Source organism: Aquarana catesbeiana, linkage group LG05 (genome assembly GCF_042186555.1).
Source record: "Aquarana catesbeiana isolate 2022-GZ linkage group LG05, ASM4218655v1, whole genome shotgun sequence".
NCBI classification, from domain to species: Eukaryota; Metazoa; Chordata; class Amphibia; order Anura; family Ranidae; genus Aquarana; species Aquarana catesbeiana.
The window spans coordinates 258,362,954-258,383,202 of NC_133328.1; the positions used below are offsets into that span (position 1 = coordinate 258,362,954).

The 20,249-nt window shown below is 42.7% G+C and overlaps 1 protein-coding gene across 1 annotated transcript in view; it reads left to right on the forward strand.

Annotated features, from left to right (window-relative positions):
* Positions 1–20,249, forward strand: part of EXOC3 (exocyst complex component 3) — a 569,566-nt gene that overhangs the window by 339,100 nt on the left and 210,217 nt on the right. Inside the window, exon 8 of the mRNA XM_073630729.1 lies at positions 12,914–13,024. Within this exon, the coding sequence (XP_073486830.1) occupies positions 12,914–13,024 (111 nt within the window). The remainder of the gene's footprint in view (positions 1–12,913; positions 13,025–20,249) is intronic.

The following is a 20,249-nucleotide window of genomic DNA, read 5'->3' on the forward strand; positions in this document are numbered from 1 at the left end:
TTTCCTTTGTGATCAGGTTGGTTAACTGCTTCTTTATGCGGCTATATGCAGTATCTTCCATCATACTTGATTTGTTGTAGCCGTATTAGTGCAATTGTGACAGAGAAAATTGAGTACTGTCCGTGATACTTTTTTTATTTGCACTAACATACAATTTTTCAGGACAAGCTTTCGGGGTATGTCCCCTTCTTCAAGGTCCAAGCAGTACTGATTCACACATTTTTAAGCAGAATGTTAAAGAAAAAAAGGAAAAAAAAAAAAAAAAAAAAGAAAACAAAACACATACAAATCAATGGTAATAAAGATAGCAGCAGAGTTAGTGAGATAAGACAGAGGGAGAGCTAGGAGGGAATGCAAGGGGGGGAAATACTAATCACAGAGCGGTCGTAAAACTTTAGCATAATGTGTAAGGAAACCAATGTCTAAATTCAGGCCATTATTCTTTGTGTCAAAAAGAAGTATCATTCTTAGTTCAAACATTTTCCTTTCCTGGATAGTTCTGAAATTCCCTTTAAGAACTAAGACATTGAGGTCTTCTATAGTGTGGTCCGATTGTGAGAAATGATGTCCCACAGGTGTGCATAAACTGTCTTCTTTATGTTCTTTGATGGTATGTCTGTGCAAATTCATCCTCACTTGCAACTTCTGTCCTGTTTCACCAACATAAGATCCTTTGCTGCACCTTTTGCATTGGATGAGGTACACAACATTACTTGAGGTACAGCTGTAAGATCCCATGATATAGAAGGTCCCATTTGTGTGTGTAACACTTTTGGATAGATTTATCTGGTTGCATAGTTTGCAGCGTTTTTTATTGCAGGGTTTGCAACCATTATTTTTGACTTCATAATCAGAGTGAAGTTTCCTGCTGATTTCCTGCTAATGTGATACATCTAGGTTTTCTTGAAACAAACAAGACTTCAAAGAAGAGAATCAGGTGTGGTATTTTTCTACACAGTTGTGTTCAAAAGTTTGCATACCTTGGCAGAAATCGTGACCTTTTGGCATTAAAGTGGAAGTCCAGTCAAAAATGAAACATTTTCTATTAATTATATGTAAAATATCTTTATCTTTTGACATCATTCATTTTCTGTATAGCTGATTGCCAAGCTTAGAAAGTCTAATCAAAGCTAGACAATCAGCTTCTTCCTGTTCTTCAGGGACAACCTTACTTCCTTATTTCTGAATTCTGCATGCTGCCCCTCACTTCCTGAAAACGTTGTCCTTCTCTTCTACACAGGCATGCATACTGTTCATTCTAACCGCCCCTGTCTTGCCCAGCCCTGCCCACATCCCTCCTATCCTTTTTAGACAGACATTCCTAGACCTGCCCAGCCCCACCCCCATCCCTCCTCAGATCTCCTATCTTCATAGCCTTGTTTTGGATAGCAGTTTCTCCTGAGAGAGAGAAGGGGGGAGAGAGGGCAGGCTTTGAAAGTATGTTCTGTTTGTTAGAAACTGTAAGATTACAGTGCAACATGCTGCAGATTTTCTACAGTGTACAACCACATGGTTTGTTTCTGCATGGCACTGTAAAGGCAGTGTGTGCATGGTGTAGCACACACCCAGCTGAGGGAGCTACATGTGAGTAATGAGTTTAAGGCTTCGTTTCCACTTGTGCAACTTGCCATGAGACTTTGGACGCATAAAATCGCATGACAAGTCATAGCCCATTGATTTCAAAGTCAAATGTTCCCATGTATGCGCCTTTTAAAATCAGCGACTTTAAAAAGGTGCCTGCTGTACTTTGATGCAACTTTTGATGCGACTTTGATCCAGAGTGTAAAGTTGTCTCAAAGCTGCACTCAGTCGCACTCTAAATTGCACAGCTTTGGAGTAGCACTATTGGAAACGTAGGCTAAAACTAGAGTCCGACTTTGGAGTGTGACTTTGATGCAACTTTGAGTGCAGCTTTGATCCAACTTTACACTCTGGATCAAAGTCGCATCAAATCATTGCAGGTACCTTTTTAAAGTTGCTGAATTTCAAAGTCCCATAGATAAGAACAGATGCCATTTAAATCAATGGGCTGTCACTTGTCATGCGACTTTGTGTATGACAATTCGCATGACAAGTCACACTAGTGGAAACAGAGCCTTAATGTGGTTGCCTGTGCTATGATCGTTGTAGATTCTGATCTGAGACCCCAGAGCACTTCCAGCTACACTGACAGTCGCCACCCTGTGTCCAGCTCCCTTCTCCTGTGCACAGCTATACTGTGTATGTGCCCTGCACCCCCCCCCCCCCGGTCCTGTTTGGATGGTTCTTTTTATTTCTTAATTTTCTCATGAATTAGGATGTACAATGCATCCTTACTGATGAGAGGACACTAGGCAGGAACCTATGATCAGCTCCTCCAATCCAGTATACGCCCACTGGCTACACAGAAACAGTGTCCCTCCCAGGAAGTGATGTCACTAGCTTTCAGGAACCACACCCACTGGCTAATTTTAGTCTCAGAAGGAAGTAGAATTGAAGTCATGTGACGGGACTGGATGCTGCAAAATAAAAGTAGAAAAACTGGGATTTTTTTAAATTTTGAGACATAAGGCTATTAAGGTGGGCTTCCACTTTAATATTGAAAATATGACTGATCATGCCAAAAAGCTTTTTTATTTAAGTATAATGATCATATGAAGCCGTTTGTTATCACATAGTTGTTTGGCTCCTTTTTAAATCCTAATAAAATCACCCAAATGGCTCTGATCAAAGGTTTACATACCCTGGGATGTCTTGGTACAGACATATACAGTACAAGGTGACATACACACTGGTTAAAATGGCAATTAAAGGTTACTTCCCAAGGGGGTGGCATAGCGCTCAGATGTGTTCCTGTGCAGCTCCGGTCTCTCCTTCTACAATCCTGCACCTGTTCGTCCATGACTGCTACTCGACTCAAACTGCACCTATCCTGGTGAGGAAGGTTTTCACAACCCTGGGAGTCGTTTTGGTGGATGGGAAAGCGGCGTAAGAAGCAACCTCCGGCCAAGATGAGCATCACTACACGCTCCTGCCAAAATGGCCGCCGCAACACTTTCCATGGGCCAAGTGCATCGCCAGCCTCCACTCATGATCTCTTTGGGGATGGCCAGGATGCTTCCCCACCACCTTCCCCCGGGATTCCGTACTCCCCGGCCACGTCATCACAGGCTGCCCTGAGTGAGGATGGTGCACATGACGGAAAGGGGCCTAAGTTGTTGGAAATCCTCGCCATCATTAAGGTAAACCACTCAGACCTTATGGGGAAGGTGGATGGCCTAAAGCTAGATTTAACGATCATGTGGCAGGACATGCAAAAGATCCATGGCCGGGTCACTGAGACTGTGCGACCTATTAGTGACATGGAGGACACCATTAACCCTATCCTGCCTAAACTGAATACCTGGGGGGGAAGATTGCAACACTAGAGGATAAGGTGCATGACTTAGAGAATCGTCTCTGCAGAAATAACCTGCGTCTGGTTGGTCTCCCGGAGTGAGTGGAGGGGTCTGGCCCTGTAGCCTTCCTAGAGAACTGGCTCGAGCAAGAATTTGTCCACAATCAACTCTCTTTTCTGTTTTTGTGATTGAGCAGACCCACCAAGTCACCGGGCATCCTCTCCCTGAGGGTTTCCCACCCTGCACGATGGTGATTTGTCTCCTCAACTATAGGGATTGGGACTCCATCATGGGTGCTGCCCAGAAGAAAGGAAGTCTCCGGATCAATAGTGCCGCAGTGTCCCTGTTTCTGGATTACTCTGCAACAGTTAGCAATAAAAGAGCCAGTTATCAGCGTGTCAAGCAGAAGCTCCGGGAGCATAATATCCGGTACTCCATGCTGTTCCCTGCTACCCTCGGGGTTACTCATCAAGGGAAGGTTCACTTCTTCCTGTCCCCCCAAAATGCCTTATCCTGGTGGGAATCACTACCTCAACCCCCTCGGCCACCTGCCTGATGGATGTCCGCCCGTTAAGTTGCAAAAGCTGGGTGTTTTTTTCTGCCCTTTCCCATGTCCCTTTTTTGCTCCTCACCATGGGCTATGTTAAGCCAAATTGTGGTCGACCATACATCTCTCACAGGCCTTCAACTACTGATAGAGGCACAAGTATGACTGACTATCTAGTATGTTCCAATTGTCTAGTTGTGCCATTTGTTGGTTGTTCATTGTAGTTCTTCTACAGCTTTTTGCACTTCTTCAATTTAAGAGAGAACTCCAGCTTTTGAACTACTGTACATACCGTACATAGTTTGTTGCTGTTGGGCCAAATTATGTCTCTCCCTAAGCTGTCAGCCCGCTGCATGTGCAAATGCAAAACTGTATGTTCTGTATATGTGGCTGTCTACATACTCCAGTACTATACACTATACCGCACTGTGTTTCGGGTGTGGGCGGAGACTTCCAGAAACACAGACTAGTCTACATTGCTTGCTGTGATTGGCTGAGCACCGCTGCTATAGACTAGTCTGTGTTCCAGGAAGTCTCCACTCATACCCGGGGGCCGGAACACTGTACGGTCTATTGTGTGACTAGGTATGTAACCCGCAGCTACATACATACACTTTTATATCGCACATGCAGCCGCTGACACCTTAGGGAGAGAACTTAGGGAAACAATTACTAGTTCTCATTGACGTTAAAAATAATAAAATAAAAATTTTATTATAGCATACTATGTTATATTTACAGAAACTGTGAAACAGAATAACGGCCTTCTGCCATATTTCTGTTATGGTTAGTTGATAGTTGTTTTTTATACATAGTTTGTGTTGTTGGGCCAAATCATGTCATTGCCTCTCCCTAAGCTCTCAGCCCGCTGCATGTGCAAAACTGTATGTTCTGTATCTGAGGCTGTCTACATACTCCAGTACTATACACTATACCACACTGTGTTCCGGGTATGGGCGGAAACTTCCAGAAACAGACTAGTCTACATTGCTTGCTGTGATTGACTGAACACCGCTGCTGTAGACTAGTCTGTGTTTCGGGAAGTCTACTCCCATACCCGGGGGCCGGAACACAGTGGGGTCTACTGTATGACTATGTATGTAACTCGCAGTTACATACATACACTTTTATCGCACATGCAGCCGCTGACACCTTAGGGAGAGAACTTAAGGAAAAAATTACTAGTTCTCAAGTTGAAAATAAATAAAAATAAATTTTTTTTTAGCATTAGCATATGTTAAACTTATATTTACAAAAACTGTGAAACAGAATAACGGCCTTCTGCCATATTTCTGTTATGGTTAGTTGTTCTTTATACTTAGTTATACATAGTTTTGTTGTTGGGACAAACTATGTCAGTCATTATCTCTCCCTAAACTGTCAGCCTGCTGCATGTGCAAAACTGTTCTCTATCCGTGACTGGCTACATACATAATACAGTACTACACTAGACCGCACTGTGTTCCGGGTATGGCCGGAGACTTCCAGAAACACAGACTAGTCTACATTGCTTGCTGTGATTGGCTGAGCACCAATGCTGTAGACCAGACTGTAGCTGCAAGGCCTTGTCACGGCACCCTGTGTTGCTTGCAGTCCTAACACTACAAATTTATAAGTGTCTCCACAATGGAAGCACATGCATGGAATGGATAGATGTGGGACAGGTGAGCCTGGAGGAAGCCTAAGCCCCCTTAAAGGAACAGGAGCACACTGGACACCCAGCAAGAGCACAATGGCAGCGAAGGTGCCCAGTGTGTCCCCGGACCATATATACGAACAGTAACAAAAAACTGGCCACTGCCCCCACCTATAACGGGCCTTCACAGCAAGGAGCACATGAACTATGTTTGTAACCAGCAGCTACATACATACACTTTTATCGCACCTGCAGCCGCTGACACCTTTTGTTTTTATTTTATCTTGTTATGGTGCAATGTGCACTGACTGCAGTCTGCACTGCAGGATAGGCTGTAGTTACACTTACTTTAATTTATTATAATTTTGTATTTTATTTGATTTTATCTTCTCTGTCCAATTTATGTGGGTTGCTTTTTATTAAAGTTCTTATTTACATTACTGAATTGTACTATTCTTTTATTCATAAATTATTAAGTTGAATATGAATAATATAACAAATATAACACAATTTTATATATCAAATAATTCTTTTGTTTAATATATAAAAAAAGCCATTTTCGGTATCGGTCAGTTTCGGTATCGGTTTCTGGTTTCGGCCTAGTGTATTTTTCATTTTCGGTATTGGTTTCAGCACAAAAAAACCCATTCAGTGCACCCCTAGTAAACATGGCATTGAAAATATTTTAAATATCTCTTACAAAAATAAGCCCCATCGCGTAAATCCGAAAAAAACTGTACTTTATTGTAAACAGGTAGATTAAAAAGGAGCTGACAGTGCTCCGCTGACTAATACAGAGTCAATGTATGGGAAGTGCAGCGCGGTGTAGCGTGCGTTCCACCGCCTGCTAGTTAAACCCGGAAGTCAACTAACACAGGGAAAGACGTATGCGTATCACGTGGCCACGCCTTACGCGTTTCGTCATCAAGACGTCATCTGAGGCGCGGCCATCTTGGTACTCCATACGTCTTAAGTATTCAATGGAGGCGCCTGGAGGCCAATCATGGTGTACAGTCCCGCCCCCCAGCACAAATTAAAAACAGAATACATACAAGGAATATACCCCAAGTGCCATCTAGTGGGCTGAAGAATATATGCTGCGTTCGGCGCCTCCATCATGGACATATAAAACAAAATGAGGAAAGGAAGGGTTATAGAAAGAGTGTATAAACAATATTCAATGTCTATTAAACTAGTCTCCCATTTAAACTGCAAAAGGAAGTGGTGATAACTGAATAAGGTAAAGGGAGTATGTATAATGTATATGAAGGATTAAAAATATTTTTAATGATAAAACACACCATCTGATATTAAATGGTGGAGGATAATACTCTATATATAGGTATTTGACCACAAAGGTCTGTAGTAGCAAGTTGAAATATATCAGGGGAGGGGTATGGATAACTACCCCTCATGCCTAATGGTAAAAATATCAAGACATTAATCCCATAATCACTATAAAACCCCGTATTAATATCAATTGCCCCACAGCCTATCAGTGGGTGGGGAATTTGGTGTAAAATCCTATATATAAATTTTTTTTTTTTTTTTTTTTATCCATCTTATATAACATTATTCCATAAATAAAAAAACTTTCACACATAAAAAACTTTCACATATATAACATTTTTTTTTTTTTTTAAATTCCTTCACATATATAAAAAAATTCCACATATATAAAAAATATATATATATGAAAGTGACGTGAGGGTGCATGAATTCTAAAAGACCTGAGAGTATAAAAGGGGCCAAAATGGAGAAGCGGTGAGTATTATTCTTGTATATGGAGGTATAGGGCCTCTGAGTTTACTTGAAACGGACCACATAATAAAAAATTGGATAAAAAACAGTTTAGATCTATTTCCACATTAAGTCCCCTAGGGACCAAACAGTCTAAACGGTGTATCCATCTGGTTTCATTTTGGGAGATCAGCTTTTTCTTACTGCCCCCCCTCCATTGGTCCTTAATAGTATCAATACCATAGAATATCAAACCGGATGGATCCCTGTGGTGATATTCGTCAAAGTGTCTGGTAAGATTGTGTTTAGGGAACCCCTTTCTAATATTATTAATGTGTTCCCTAATACGTACACGAAGGGGTCTTGTGGTCCTGCCCACATATTGCAGTCGGCACGGACACTCAATGATATGTCACATGAGTGGTGTCGCATGTGACTAATTCTCTGATCTCATACTCTTTACCGCCCCTTGATTTGAAAGAGGTTCTCTTCTTGGGTTGCCTTTTGCTGACTCTAACCCTTCATGCCAACAAACAGTTTCACATTCTTGGGGGGGATCAATAACATTATGAACCAGATGGTTCCTGAGGGTTGGTGCTCTCCTATAAATAAACCGAGGTTTCTTTGTGAGGATTTTCCCTAGGGTCCTATCCGATTTTAAAACTAGTCAATACTTCCTCACTATATATTCAATGGACCTATATTGGTTGGTAAAACCTGTAACAAAAGCTTTATCCTCTGGTGGGTTTCCTCTGTTACAATGTTCTTTTCCTAGCAGAGAATCCCGGTCCAGTTTTTGTATCTCGTTCTTCAATCTGACTAAGGGATCATGCTGGTAACCTTTGTCTTCGAATTTCTTTATCAAGGTGTCAGCTTGATTCTGATAATCCTCAATACTCCGATAATTCCTCCATATTCTTAAAAGTTGCCCCTTGGGAATGTTCTCATGTCATGATTGGATTTGCCGGTGAAAGAGATACCGTAATCACTCCGGTTAAGTCCATCCAGGAAATCCTAAAACGACTCAGGATCTCCTTCCCACAAAATGACTACATCATCGATGTATCGACGGTAAAACTTTATTTCAAGCCTACTTATACCATATATGTAGCGTTCTTCCAACAGGTCCATAAATAAGTTCGCCACACTCGGGGCATACTTGGCACCCATAGCCACACCTTTTTTCTGAACGTAAAAATCTTTTTGATACCAAAAGTAGTTACTTTCCATTGCCAGTTTAAGGCCTTCTAGGATAAATTGAATTTGTTTGTGTCTGAGATCTGACCTTTCATATAAGGCCTTTTCAACCCCCTTTAATCCATCCTTCTGGGTGATACTAGTATACAGGGAGTTGACATCTATCATTGCCAATAAACAGTGTTCAATCCCAGTGATCGTCTTCAATTCATTAATAAGTTGGGTGCTGTCCCTAAGATAGGATTGGCTCTTCACTACCAGTGGTTTCAGAAACTGGTCAATATATTCTCCTAGTCTAGAGAATAAGGAATCCACTCCACTAACAATTGGTCTGCCCGGTGGTTTATTCAACCGCTTATGTATTTTGGGCAAATAATATATAACAGGAGTTTTTGTGGATTCCGGAATTAGGTATTTGGCTTCTTTCTTATTCAAGATGCCTACTTCTCTCCCTTTTTTCACTAGTCTTCTCAAACTCTTGAGGTATTGTGGCTTTGGGTTACTGTTCAATTTTTTATATGTGTTCTCAACACTCAGTAGGTTGTTCATCTCTTCCTCATATTCCTCCTTTTTTAATATCACTAACCCACCCCCCTTATCGGCGGGTCGTATCACCACTTCCTTTCTTTTACCAAGTGCTTTAATTGTTTTCCAGATGTGACTGCTTTTCGACTTCTTTTTCTCCATTTTGGCCAGGTCACTTTCCACCATCCATTTAAAAGCACCAATACATTGGTCCCCTGGGACCTTAGGGTTGAAGATGGAATTATTCCTGAGCTTGGTATGAACAAAACCATCAGTTTCCATCGTAGGGATGACTTTTTTATTCAGAGCATAGTGTTTTTTAATCTTCAATTTTCTAATAAATTTCTGTAGATCAATATACACTTCAAATTTATCAATACTCTTATCTGGTGCATATTTCAGTCCCAGGTCTAATATCCTCAATTCTTCTTCTGTAAAAACTGCATCACTTAAGTTAAAAATTCCTTGGCCTAATACTCCCTTCTTCTTTTTCTGCTTCCCTCCTCGTTTTCCTCTAGTCTGTTTCTTTCGTTGCCTCTGTGCGAATAATCCGGTTCCCTGTCTGTAATCCTGTTCCTTCCATTCACGGGGTTCATACGTGGATGTTGCGGGGACGGGTATCCTGGATATCCATTCACCCTCTGTGTTCTGTTCATACCCATTAGTGGGCCTCTTCTTGGTGGGCTGTAAAAATCTCTCTGTGTCCCTCTCCATCCAGGTGGATGATATTGTACTCTGGCATTCCATCTCCCAGGAGGTCTGTCTCGGGGTCTTCCCTGATGAAAATCTCTTTCCCCTGGGTAGTCTCTTCTATTCCTGGATTCCCATTGGGGTATGTGTTGTCTTCCTTCCCTCAGAGGAGAGAATCTATTGCGTGTGGGTACATTGTACCGTGGAGTCCGTGGGGATCTACCAGGAGGTTGTACATGATACACATCCCTCCTATTGTCCGCATATCTCTGTAAATGATTCGGAGTCCTGGGAATTTCTTCTCTCCTAATTGGAGTTACAGGTTCAAATCTGGTTTGTCGCGTAGTGTTTGGTTCTTGGGTGTCCCCCTCATTCATCTCATCATGGGAGTTCTCTTCCATGAACATTTCACCCAGGTCTTCATTCACTTCTCCAATGTCCATCTGCCATTTATAAACCTTTTTGTTGGTATAATCCAAGACATCCCTTTTGAACTTCTTTTGTTTTTTAGCCTGAATTTCTGCATCATATGCATCTCAATGGTTATGTTCCTCGTACACATGCTAGGACTATTTTATTGCTATGGAGGGATGCTGGCCCCCTTTCGGCCCATGGCTTCTTTCGTATTGTTCATGGGATTCTACCCAAATTTAAGTTAATATATAAGAGTGGGGCATGCCAAAGAAAAGGGAACCATGGTTGGATGTCTCTGAGGACTTCTGGGGGGATGTCCTATCATCGCAGCTTACTCAATAGGCGTTTTCCACTAATTTATCTTAGGAATACTGATCTGATGGACGGCAACAAATGTGCCAGATAATGTGTTGCGCGGAACTCTCCTCCAAATTGGGGGGTCTCTGGGAATGTGACGCTGATGGAGGGGTCGTATGTGGCGCTGGTGTGAATGTGTGTGTGCGTGAATGTTGTTGGGGTTTTCTTTGGCACGGTGTATCTGATTATTGAATGTTAGTAGATACCTGATCTTATATGCCCTTAAGTGCCTTACATGCTAGTGATGTGTTGTCTTTTCTTTGTATCTTATATTGTGAAAATTAAATACCTTTTTTAAAGGTTACTTTCTCACATCTGTGGCTTTTTAAATTGAAATTGGTGTCTGTGTATAAATGGTCAATGAGTTTGTTAGCTCTCACGTAAATGCAATGAGCAGACTAGATACTGAGCCATGGAGAGCAGAAAAGAACTGTCAGAAGACCTGCATAACGAAGTACAATGGAACTTTATAAAGATGGAAAAGGATATAAAAAGATATCCAAAGCCTTAGTTTTGCCAGTAAGTATTGTTCAATTACTTTTCAGGTAGACCAAGAAAGATTGCAGCCACAACTGCCAGAGGAATTGTTCAGGATACAAAGAAAAACCCACAGGTAACCTCAGGAGAAATACAGGCTGCTCTGGAAAAATACAATGCGATTGTTTTTAGGGACCACAATATGACAATACTTGAGCAAAAATGATCTGCATAGTTGAGTTGCCAGAAAGAAGCCTTTACTGTGCCAATGCCACAAAAAAGCCCAGTGAGGTATGTCAAGGGTATTGTTGGGCATATTGTAACTGTGCGACATTGGCACAGTAAAGGCTTCTTTCTGAAAACTAGACCATACAGATAATTTTTGTTCAAGTATTGTCATATTGTGTTCCTTAAAAACATCCACACGGTTTTTTTCCAGAGCAGCCTGTATTTCTCTTGAGGTTACCTGTGAGTTCTTTCTGTGTTTTTCTTTCTATACATATGTAAGATAAGGGGCATTTGATTGGGCCTGTGGACAAACGTTCTCATTAGGAGGAAGTGGGTAGGTCTAAAGAGGTGATAACATTGAAGATTCCCCAAGGGCCTAGAGTGGATAATTTGGGGTCCCAGAAAATGTTGGTGGTTGTTAGCCAAGTGTAATTCTTTATGAAATGGAGGGCCCTAATTCTGGAAATACTAAGGAGCTCTTGTAGGTACTTGAAGCTACTTTAAAGTGGTTGTAAACCTCAGACATGGAATTTGAACAAAGCATATCCCTCTGTAGTGTGTACTTGTCTCAATTAATGAGAAGCAAATTGTGCCTGCAAGTGTCCTTGTTCCTATCAAAAAGCGCTTTTTTAGAACTATCTACAGGGGAAAGTTGCATTTTTTTTTTTCTCAAAATCATATTCTGACACTTGCATGCTCACTGCAAACAAGCAAGGGGACTAAGGAGTACATTAATAATATCTCTATTAATTTTGATTCAAATGCTGGTTTTTGGAGCAGGCATCCAAGAGATCCTTGATCCAGTTACCCTGCATAGTGGGGCTTGCTTGAACACACAATTATTACGGAGATTCGTCTAATTTTTTCACTGGCTTATTCCCTAAAGCCTTTAGGCACCAGAGATCAGTCTTTCAAGTATGAAAAGTTGCTACATTGTTCCCTGTTTATATGTTTACTGAGTTTTAGCATTTGTTTCTGACTGCGTGGGCGGATGCTGGCTGAAACCATAGGGCCTGCAGGTGGTGGTGTGACAAGTCTCAGTATGATCAATGAAGGTTGCTTTGGCACGCATATGTTTTGCTTGCACCTCTTATTGGGACAGTTTTTTTATTTATTTTTTATTTCCTATCAGTTGAAGAATGACTTTCAGTGTCCCCCAATGAATGCTGGGAAATAAAAGTACATTTTTTTCACTGGTACTTTGGTGTACAAATCTCTCTCCATACTGTTGTCTTTTTATGTTGTTGACGGTTACTGCAATATTATTTTATTTTATTGTGGGTGCAAAAAATCTTATTGCTATTTTTATGTCCATTGGGGAGATTCCATGCATCTCTTTTCAAAGTGAACACAAAGGAAGTCAAATTAAATCTCCCCAATATGGACTCCGACAACAATAAATACTAAACAGAGATTTCACCCTTTCCTTTTTTATCCAAAACGAATAGAAAAGTAAATGTGTTTTTTTTTTTGGTGTTCCACTCTGAATCTGAACTTGCATAGACATGGATATGTTTTTAATTGAATAGATAATAAGAAAATAAGAACACTAGACTGTTCACTTGGTGTCCACTTGCTTTCAGCATTCTCATGATAAATGTGGATTCCTGTTTGGTTGAGGATTTTAATACGTGTGTTAGCTTGATTGACAAGTCTTTTTTTTCAGTCTGACTTAATGTCGTGTTTTCCTTCTAATTGTCTAAAAAATTCTGTTGATGCCCACAGATACCGTGAACAAGCGCAGCTCTATAAGGAAGAACACCTGAAAAACCGACAACTTCCTGCATGCTACGTTCAGTATATGATCGCCATCATTAACAACTGCCAAACCTTTAAGTAAGTATATATTGCTGCCTAGCATCAGAGGTATAATTTGCATTGTTATTGGGAACAACACTCAAAAAATATGAAACACTTATTGACAATACATTGTTTTAGGAATACTATTGTACAGTTTTAGTTATCAGATACAGTTAGAATACTGTTTGAAATTGGTATAAACCTTTTAAAATCTAGATTTAAACAAATGGGTTCTGAAACGGGTAGAATTGTTTATTTAACCAGATCCCGCCTGGCCAATAGCAGATTGACGGCCGGGCAGGGTCTCTCCCATCCTGACTGGACTTTATATGACGTGCTTTAGGATGCGCTGCTAATGCGCGTATCAACAATCTGTAATGAGCTGTGTCCCTAGGACAGACCATCCCTGATCACAGTAAACCGCAAATTAAATTGGCTGTTTACCACGTGATCCACTGTGTCTAATCACAGACAGTCACAACTCCTAATTACACAACGGTTACTCTCTGTTCCTGGATTTTTTTCTCTCTCTCTGAATCTGCCCATCAGCAGTGTACCTGTACAGCCAGCTCTAGAAAGGGTTCTGGTCATCCCAAATGTCTTCCATTTAAGGATTATGGAGGCCACTGTGCTCTTAGGAACCTTAAATGCAGCAGAAATTTTTTTGTAACCTTGGCCAGATCTGTGCCTTGCCACAATTCTGTCTCTGAGCTCTTCAGGCAGTTCCTTTTGACCTCTTGATTCTCATTTGCTCTGACATGCACTGTGAGCTGTAAGGTCTTATATAGACAGGTGTGTGGCTTTCCTAATCAAGTCCAATCAGTATAATCAAACACAGCTGAACTCAAATGAAGGTGTAGAACCATCTCAAGGATGATCAGAAGAAATGTACTGCACCTGAATTAAATATATGAGTGTCACAGCAAAGGATCTGAATACATAGGACCATGTGATATTTCAGTTTTTCTTTTTTAATAAATCTGCAAAAATGTCAACAATTCTGTGTTTTTCTGTCAATATGGGGTGCTGTGTGTACATTAATGAGGAAAAAAAATGAAATTAAATGATTTTAGCAAATGGCTGCAATATAACAAAGAGTGAAAAATTTAGGGGGTCTGAATACTTTCCGTCCCCACTGTATGTCAAAAGGTCAAGCTATTGTTGACCCTTATTTACACAGGTGTAATCGTGCTTTGCTGGGGTTTTTCGGCTTCCTCTGGATCAACACTGGGTATAGGATTGTGTATATAGGTTTGCATGATACATTTTATTTAATTTTTTTTTCTCTTTTATTGGTTGAACAAATGGACTTGTGTCTTTTTTCAACCTAACTATGTAGCTGTTTATAAAAGTTTGAACCTAAAAATAATGGGAGCAGCTAAAAAGGCATAAGTTTCCCAATCGACTCATTTAGCTCAATATTAGAGGTGCACCGAATGGAAATTTTGGTGCCGAAACGGAAAATTAAGGATACACTAGGCCGCAACCATACCGAAAATGACTGTTTTTTAAAAATAATAAAATTGGGCCAATATACATCAATGATATCTATTTTCCCATTGTATTTGAGAACAACTTGTGCAAACATTTCCAACAGCATTTGTTCAAAGAAACCTGGTTTAGGTCTGAAACAAACGGCAAAAAGATTTTCTATGCAAGTCTGAGAAAATGACAAGACTATAAAAAATAAATATATAACAGTCGCAGCACAAGACAAGACATTTTTTACCTTAATGCATTCCCCCACCTCCCTGAGTCCTGTCTCGATCCAGCGCTGTGCCCGTCTGCAGCAGTGCTGGTCTCTTTTCCTCTCCTCACTGGACACTGAGGCTGGGTTCACACCATTGCGAATTGGATACAGGATCGCCGCATCCAATTTGCAATAGCAGGAGATTTTGACCGGCTCTCTATGGAGCTGGTTCACATATATCCGCAGCAGGTCCGCTGCGTTTTGCAGAAAAAAAGACTGTGCGTCTTTTGGTCCCTTCAGGTCCAAATTCAGGCTGCAATCCGACCTGAAGCGGTGAACCAGCAGGCACCGGACCCCTGCTGTGAGCCGCATGTGGCTCATATGTGAACCAAGCCTGAAACCGTAGCGAGAGTCATTGGCTCCTGCTGCTGTCATTTAAATCCTGTGAGGAGGGAGAGCAGGGCAGGGCTGAGCTCCATTGTGTGTGTCTATAGATGCACACAGCCTGGCTCGGGAGCAAGCCTGTAGGTGTGCAAATGGCTTGCTATGGGAGCACACAGAGGAGGAGGAGCCGAGAGCTCCAGTGGGGGACCACAGAAGCGGAAGTTCGGTCCACTCTGTGCACTACCCTTTCTCAGGACCATGTGTTAAGGTTTTTTCTATTAAGACTTTCTCTAAATCATCTGATTATGGTTCTCAGAGCAGTGAAGTGTCTGTGAGACACAGCTTCTGCCACACTAATGCATTCCAATCTCAGAATTCCCCATGCCTGACCTGCACTGAGGGGGAGGCACTATGCCCCCACACATTGTAAAAGATGAGAAACATTTTTTAGTTCTCTAACTTTGCTGTAGCTGCGATCGTCAGCTTTTGTGATCGGGAAGAAATTGGGTGCAGTTCTGCTTAGGGGAGGAGGAGGAGGACTGTAATTGGCCACGACTAAAGCAAATCAGTCCTGCTAGCCCTGCCCACCAGCTGGAGGAAAATGGCATGCTTAGTTGCCACTACCAATCTCAGAAAGAAGGGATTTCACTGTGATTGAGAAAAACACGATCAGGTGACAGTTTGTGGCATTACTGTTGCGCTGGGAACTTTATATATATATATATATATAATATAGATAGATAGATTTTGTGAGGGGGGGTAGCTCGGCAGTGGGTGTGTGTGACCCCCTGGATAGGTTCACCACACAAAATCAGGCACAGCAGACAGCGTTGCAGGTGAAAAAAAAAACAAATGTGCGGTTTATTTATGCTATATGCAGTGAAAAATATAACAGCAAAACAAAAAGAAACATGAAAAGAAATCCTGGTCAGTTTGACCGCTTACTACACACGTAGATTCCCTATTTAACAACTGGGTGCAGCCTTGTGCTGCCCCAGTCCCTATTTCTGTTGTAGAAGTTTGCCGCACAGAACAGATTCCACACTCCCCCAGTCTACACAAACACAAAACTGGTTCCAGGATGGAGCATCTCCCTAAGCATGCTGGGGTGTTTTCTATAGGTCTTTAAAGGGGCCCACTTACTTCAGCTGGGCTCATTAACGCTTCCCCTGCAGGACTCCCAGCACTCCCCCTAGTGGTATAAGTCAGCCTAGAGCCTGAATCTAGGGCATACATATTTTCCATCCTGGATGCAACCAGGTGATTTTACCTGCCTGCTGTCACTCTAATCTATATATCTATCTAACTATCTATATATATATATATATATATATATATATATATATATATATATATATGTATGTGTCACTACTGACCCCTCAGCTCTGCATCACCTACTCCCAATCTCTGAACTCTGCATCACTTCCACCTGACATCTGAACTTTGTGTCACTTATTCCTGAACCTTTGCGTCGCTTACTACTGAACCCCTGCACTCAGTGTCCCTTTAAGCCACAGACAGAATTCAGCACAATGAAAATCACATCCAGCTTTTGCTGCGGTGCTCCGTGCCACACTTTTATCAGCTGTGAGGGCCCAACTTATGATCTTGCACACAGGCCCACTGCTTTTAGAAAATGCCCCGAGTCTGAGCTCATCAGCACGGGGACAGAAGAGTGGGAGGATACAGCCGTAGGGCTGTTGTGAAGGGGGTTACAGTGGTGGAAGAGATGAGAAGGGGGTTACAGTGGTGGGACAGATAAGCAGGGGGGGGGTTCAATGTTGGGCCAGATGAGAAGGGGGTTACAGTGGTGGGACAGATGAGAAAGGAAGTTCAGCAGTGGGACAGAAGAGCAGGGGGTACATCGGTGGGGCAGATGTGAAAGGGGATGCATTGGTGGGACAGATGAGCAAGGGGTTACAGTTGTGAGGCAGATGTGCAGGGGGGAACAGAGGTGGCGCAGAAGAGCAGGGGGGGAACAGAGGGGGTGCAGAAGAGCAGAGGGGAACAGAGGTGGTGCAGAAGAGCAGGGGGAACAGAGGTGGAGCAGGGAGGTTCAGCAGTGGGACAAAAGAGCAGGGGGGTACAGCGGTGGGGCAGGTGTGCAGGAGTTACAATGGTGGGATAGATGAGAAGAGGGTTCAGCTGTGGGAAAGAAGAGCAAGGGGGTACAGTGAATGGGATAGATGCGAAAGGTGTAGTATTGGTGGGACAGATGATCAGGGGGTTACAGTGGTGGTGTACAGAGGGGCAGATGTGCAGGGGGGTACAGTGTAAAGGTGCAAATATCTGGAAAATATATATGAAAAACCCCTGTAGCAAATAGACGATATGTATACATCAAAAGGTGTATTATGTATATAGATTAAAAAATGGATCTTTAAAACAGCTTACCTGTAAATTCCTTTTCTTGGAGTACATCACGGGACACAGAGCACCATAATAATGACTATGTGGGTTATACGCTTACCTTTAGGTGATTGGACACTGGCAACCAATAGTAAGACGGTTCCTCCCATATAACCCCTCCTATACCGGAAGCACCTTAGTTTTGTAGCAAGCAATGATGATCCCAGAAAGAGGGGAGGGACCTCTGTGTCCCGTGATGTACTCCAAGAAAAGGATTTTACAGGTAAGCTGTTTTAAAAATCAATTTTTCTTTATTGTACATCACGGGACACAGAGCACCATAATAATGACTATGTGGGATGCCCTAAAGCAATGCATCTGAGGGAGGGGGACACACTATCCCTAAGCCCAACGGGCCAGAGACTATAAAGCTGCCTGCAACACGCTGTGGCCAAAAACGGTCTCCCTTTGAGATCTCACATCCACCTGGTAAAACCTGGTGAACGTATGAACTGAAGACCAAGCGGCCGCTTTGCAAACCTGAGCCATAGACACCTGCTGGCGTACTGCCCATGATGCACTAATTACTCTAGTGGAGCGTGCCTTTAAATCCCAAGGTGGAACCCTGCGCTTTAATCCATACGCCTGGATAATAGTCTGACGAATCCACCTGGATATAGTTGAACTTGTTGCCGGCTGTCCTTTTTTAGGACCTTCACGCAAAACAAAAAAAACAGTCAGTCTTCCGAAAGGGAGCTGACATTTTCAAGTAAACTTTGATCGCCCTCACCACATTCAGTGAGTGAAGCGATCTTTCCTCCCTAGTCTTAGGGTTTGGAAAAAAGGAAGCTAAAATGATATCCTGATTCAAATGAAATTTGGAAACTACCTTCGGTAAAAAATCCAGATGAGGGCGCATGACCACTCTGTCCTGATGAAGAATCATAAAAGGTTCTTTGCAAGAAAGGGCAGCCAATTCTGACACCCTTCTAGCCGATGTTATAGCCACCAAAAAAACACATTTTCTGGTCAATAGGACAAAAGAATAATGCCTAATAGGTTCAAACATTTGACTCTGTAAGGCTGACAGTACCAAATTTAGGTCCCAGGGACATAAAGGTGGTTTAACCGGCGGCCTCAGGTGTGTTACTCCCTTGACAAAGGTTCGCACCAAAGAATGGGATGCAATTGGTCTTTGGAAAAAAAAACGATAAGGCCGAAATCTGTCCCTAAAGCAAGCTGCAAGTCTACTCCTGCTTGAAGAAAGGCAAGAACTCTTCCAAGCGTATACCTACAAGGGTTCCATTTCCTCTCCTCACACCAAGAAATGAACAATTTCCAGACTCTATAATAGATATCTCTAGAAACCGACTTTCTAGCGTTTATCAAGGTAGACAAGACTGAACCCATAATACCATGGTCTTTCAACAGTCTGGTCTCAATAGCCAAGCCATCAAATTCAGCAACTGTAAAGAAGGATGGAATATGGGTCCTTGAGACAACAGGTCTGGAAGGCATTGGAGGACCAGTGGGTCCCCTACTGCCAATTTCACAATCTCCGAGTACCAGGATCTCCGGGGCCACTAGGATCACTGGTTTTTGTCCTCCTGTATTCTGCGTAATAAGTGCGGCAGAATTTGGATCGGGGGAAAGGCATATATCAGAGAATACTGATCCCAAGGAACTACTAATGCGTCTATCCCGACAGCAAGCGGATCCTTGGTCCTTGAGACAAACCTGTCCAGCTTGGCATTGAATCTGGATGCCAGCAGATCCACATCTGGGGTCCCCCAGCATTCGCATATCTGTAGAAAAACCTCGGGGTGCAGGGACTATTCCCCTGACAACAATTTCTGGCGACTTAGGAAATCTGCCTGCCAATTATCCACCCCCGGGATAAACACTGCCGAAAGGAACGGCACATATTCTTCTGCCCAAGTCAATATATGGTTTACCTCTCTCTGGGCTGCCCGACTCCTGGTACCTCCCTCGTGGTTGATATATGCCACCACCGTGGAGTTGTCGGACTGGACTCTGACAGGAAGACCCTGCAATCTGGATGTCCAGAATCGCAGAGCCAGACGAGCTGCCGAATCTCCAATAGATTGATGGGCAGGGTCCTTTCTGTCTAGGACCATATTCCCTGAACAGATGCCTCCTCTAGGACTGCTCCCCAGCCGAGAAGACTGGCGTCTGTAGTTACGACTTTCCAGGCTACTGGTGGGAAAGATTTCCCTCTTTTCAAATTGCTGGTTCCTAACCACCAAGAGAGGTTCCATATTACCTGTGGAGATAGAACCATCGGCTGATCCAAGGTTCAAGCCGACTTGTCCCAGGCCTTTAGAATACTGTTCTGGAACACTCTGGAGTGGAACTGTGCATATGGCACTGCGCTGAAGGATGACACCATCTTGCCCAGTAACCTCATGCACAGCCGAATAGAAGGTGTTAGTTCTTTCTTCACCTTCTGGACAAGTTCCACTATGGAGGCGACCTTTAGGGGGGCAGAAACACCTTTTCTTGGGCGGTGTCCAAGACCAGACCCAGATACACCAAGGCTTAGGTCGGACAAAGAGCTGACTTGTCCAAATTTAGAATCCAACCTAGGCGTTGTAAAACCGTACTGTTCTTGACACGTTTTGGATCAGAATGGGGCAAGAGCAATCCCTTAGGAGAAGATCGTCCAGGTATCCTACTATGGAGACCTTCTGAGACCTTAGGGAAGCCAACACCGGGGCCAGAATCTTTGTGAAAACCCTGGGGGCTGTGGCCAGACCGAATGGTAGTGCCACGAATTGAAAATGACTGCCCTCTACAGCGAAGCGTAGGAACCTTTGA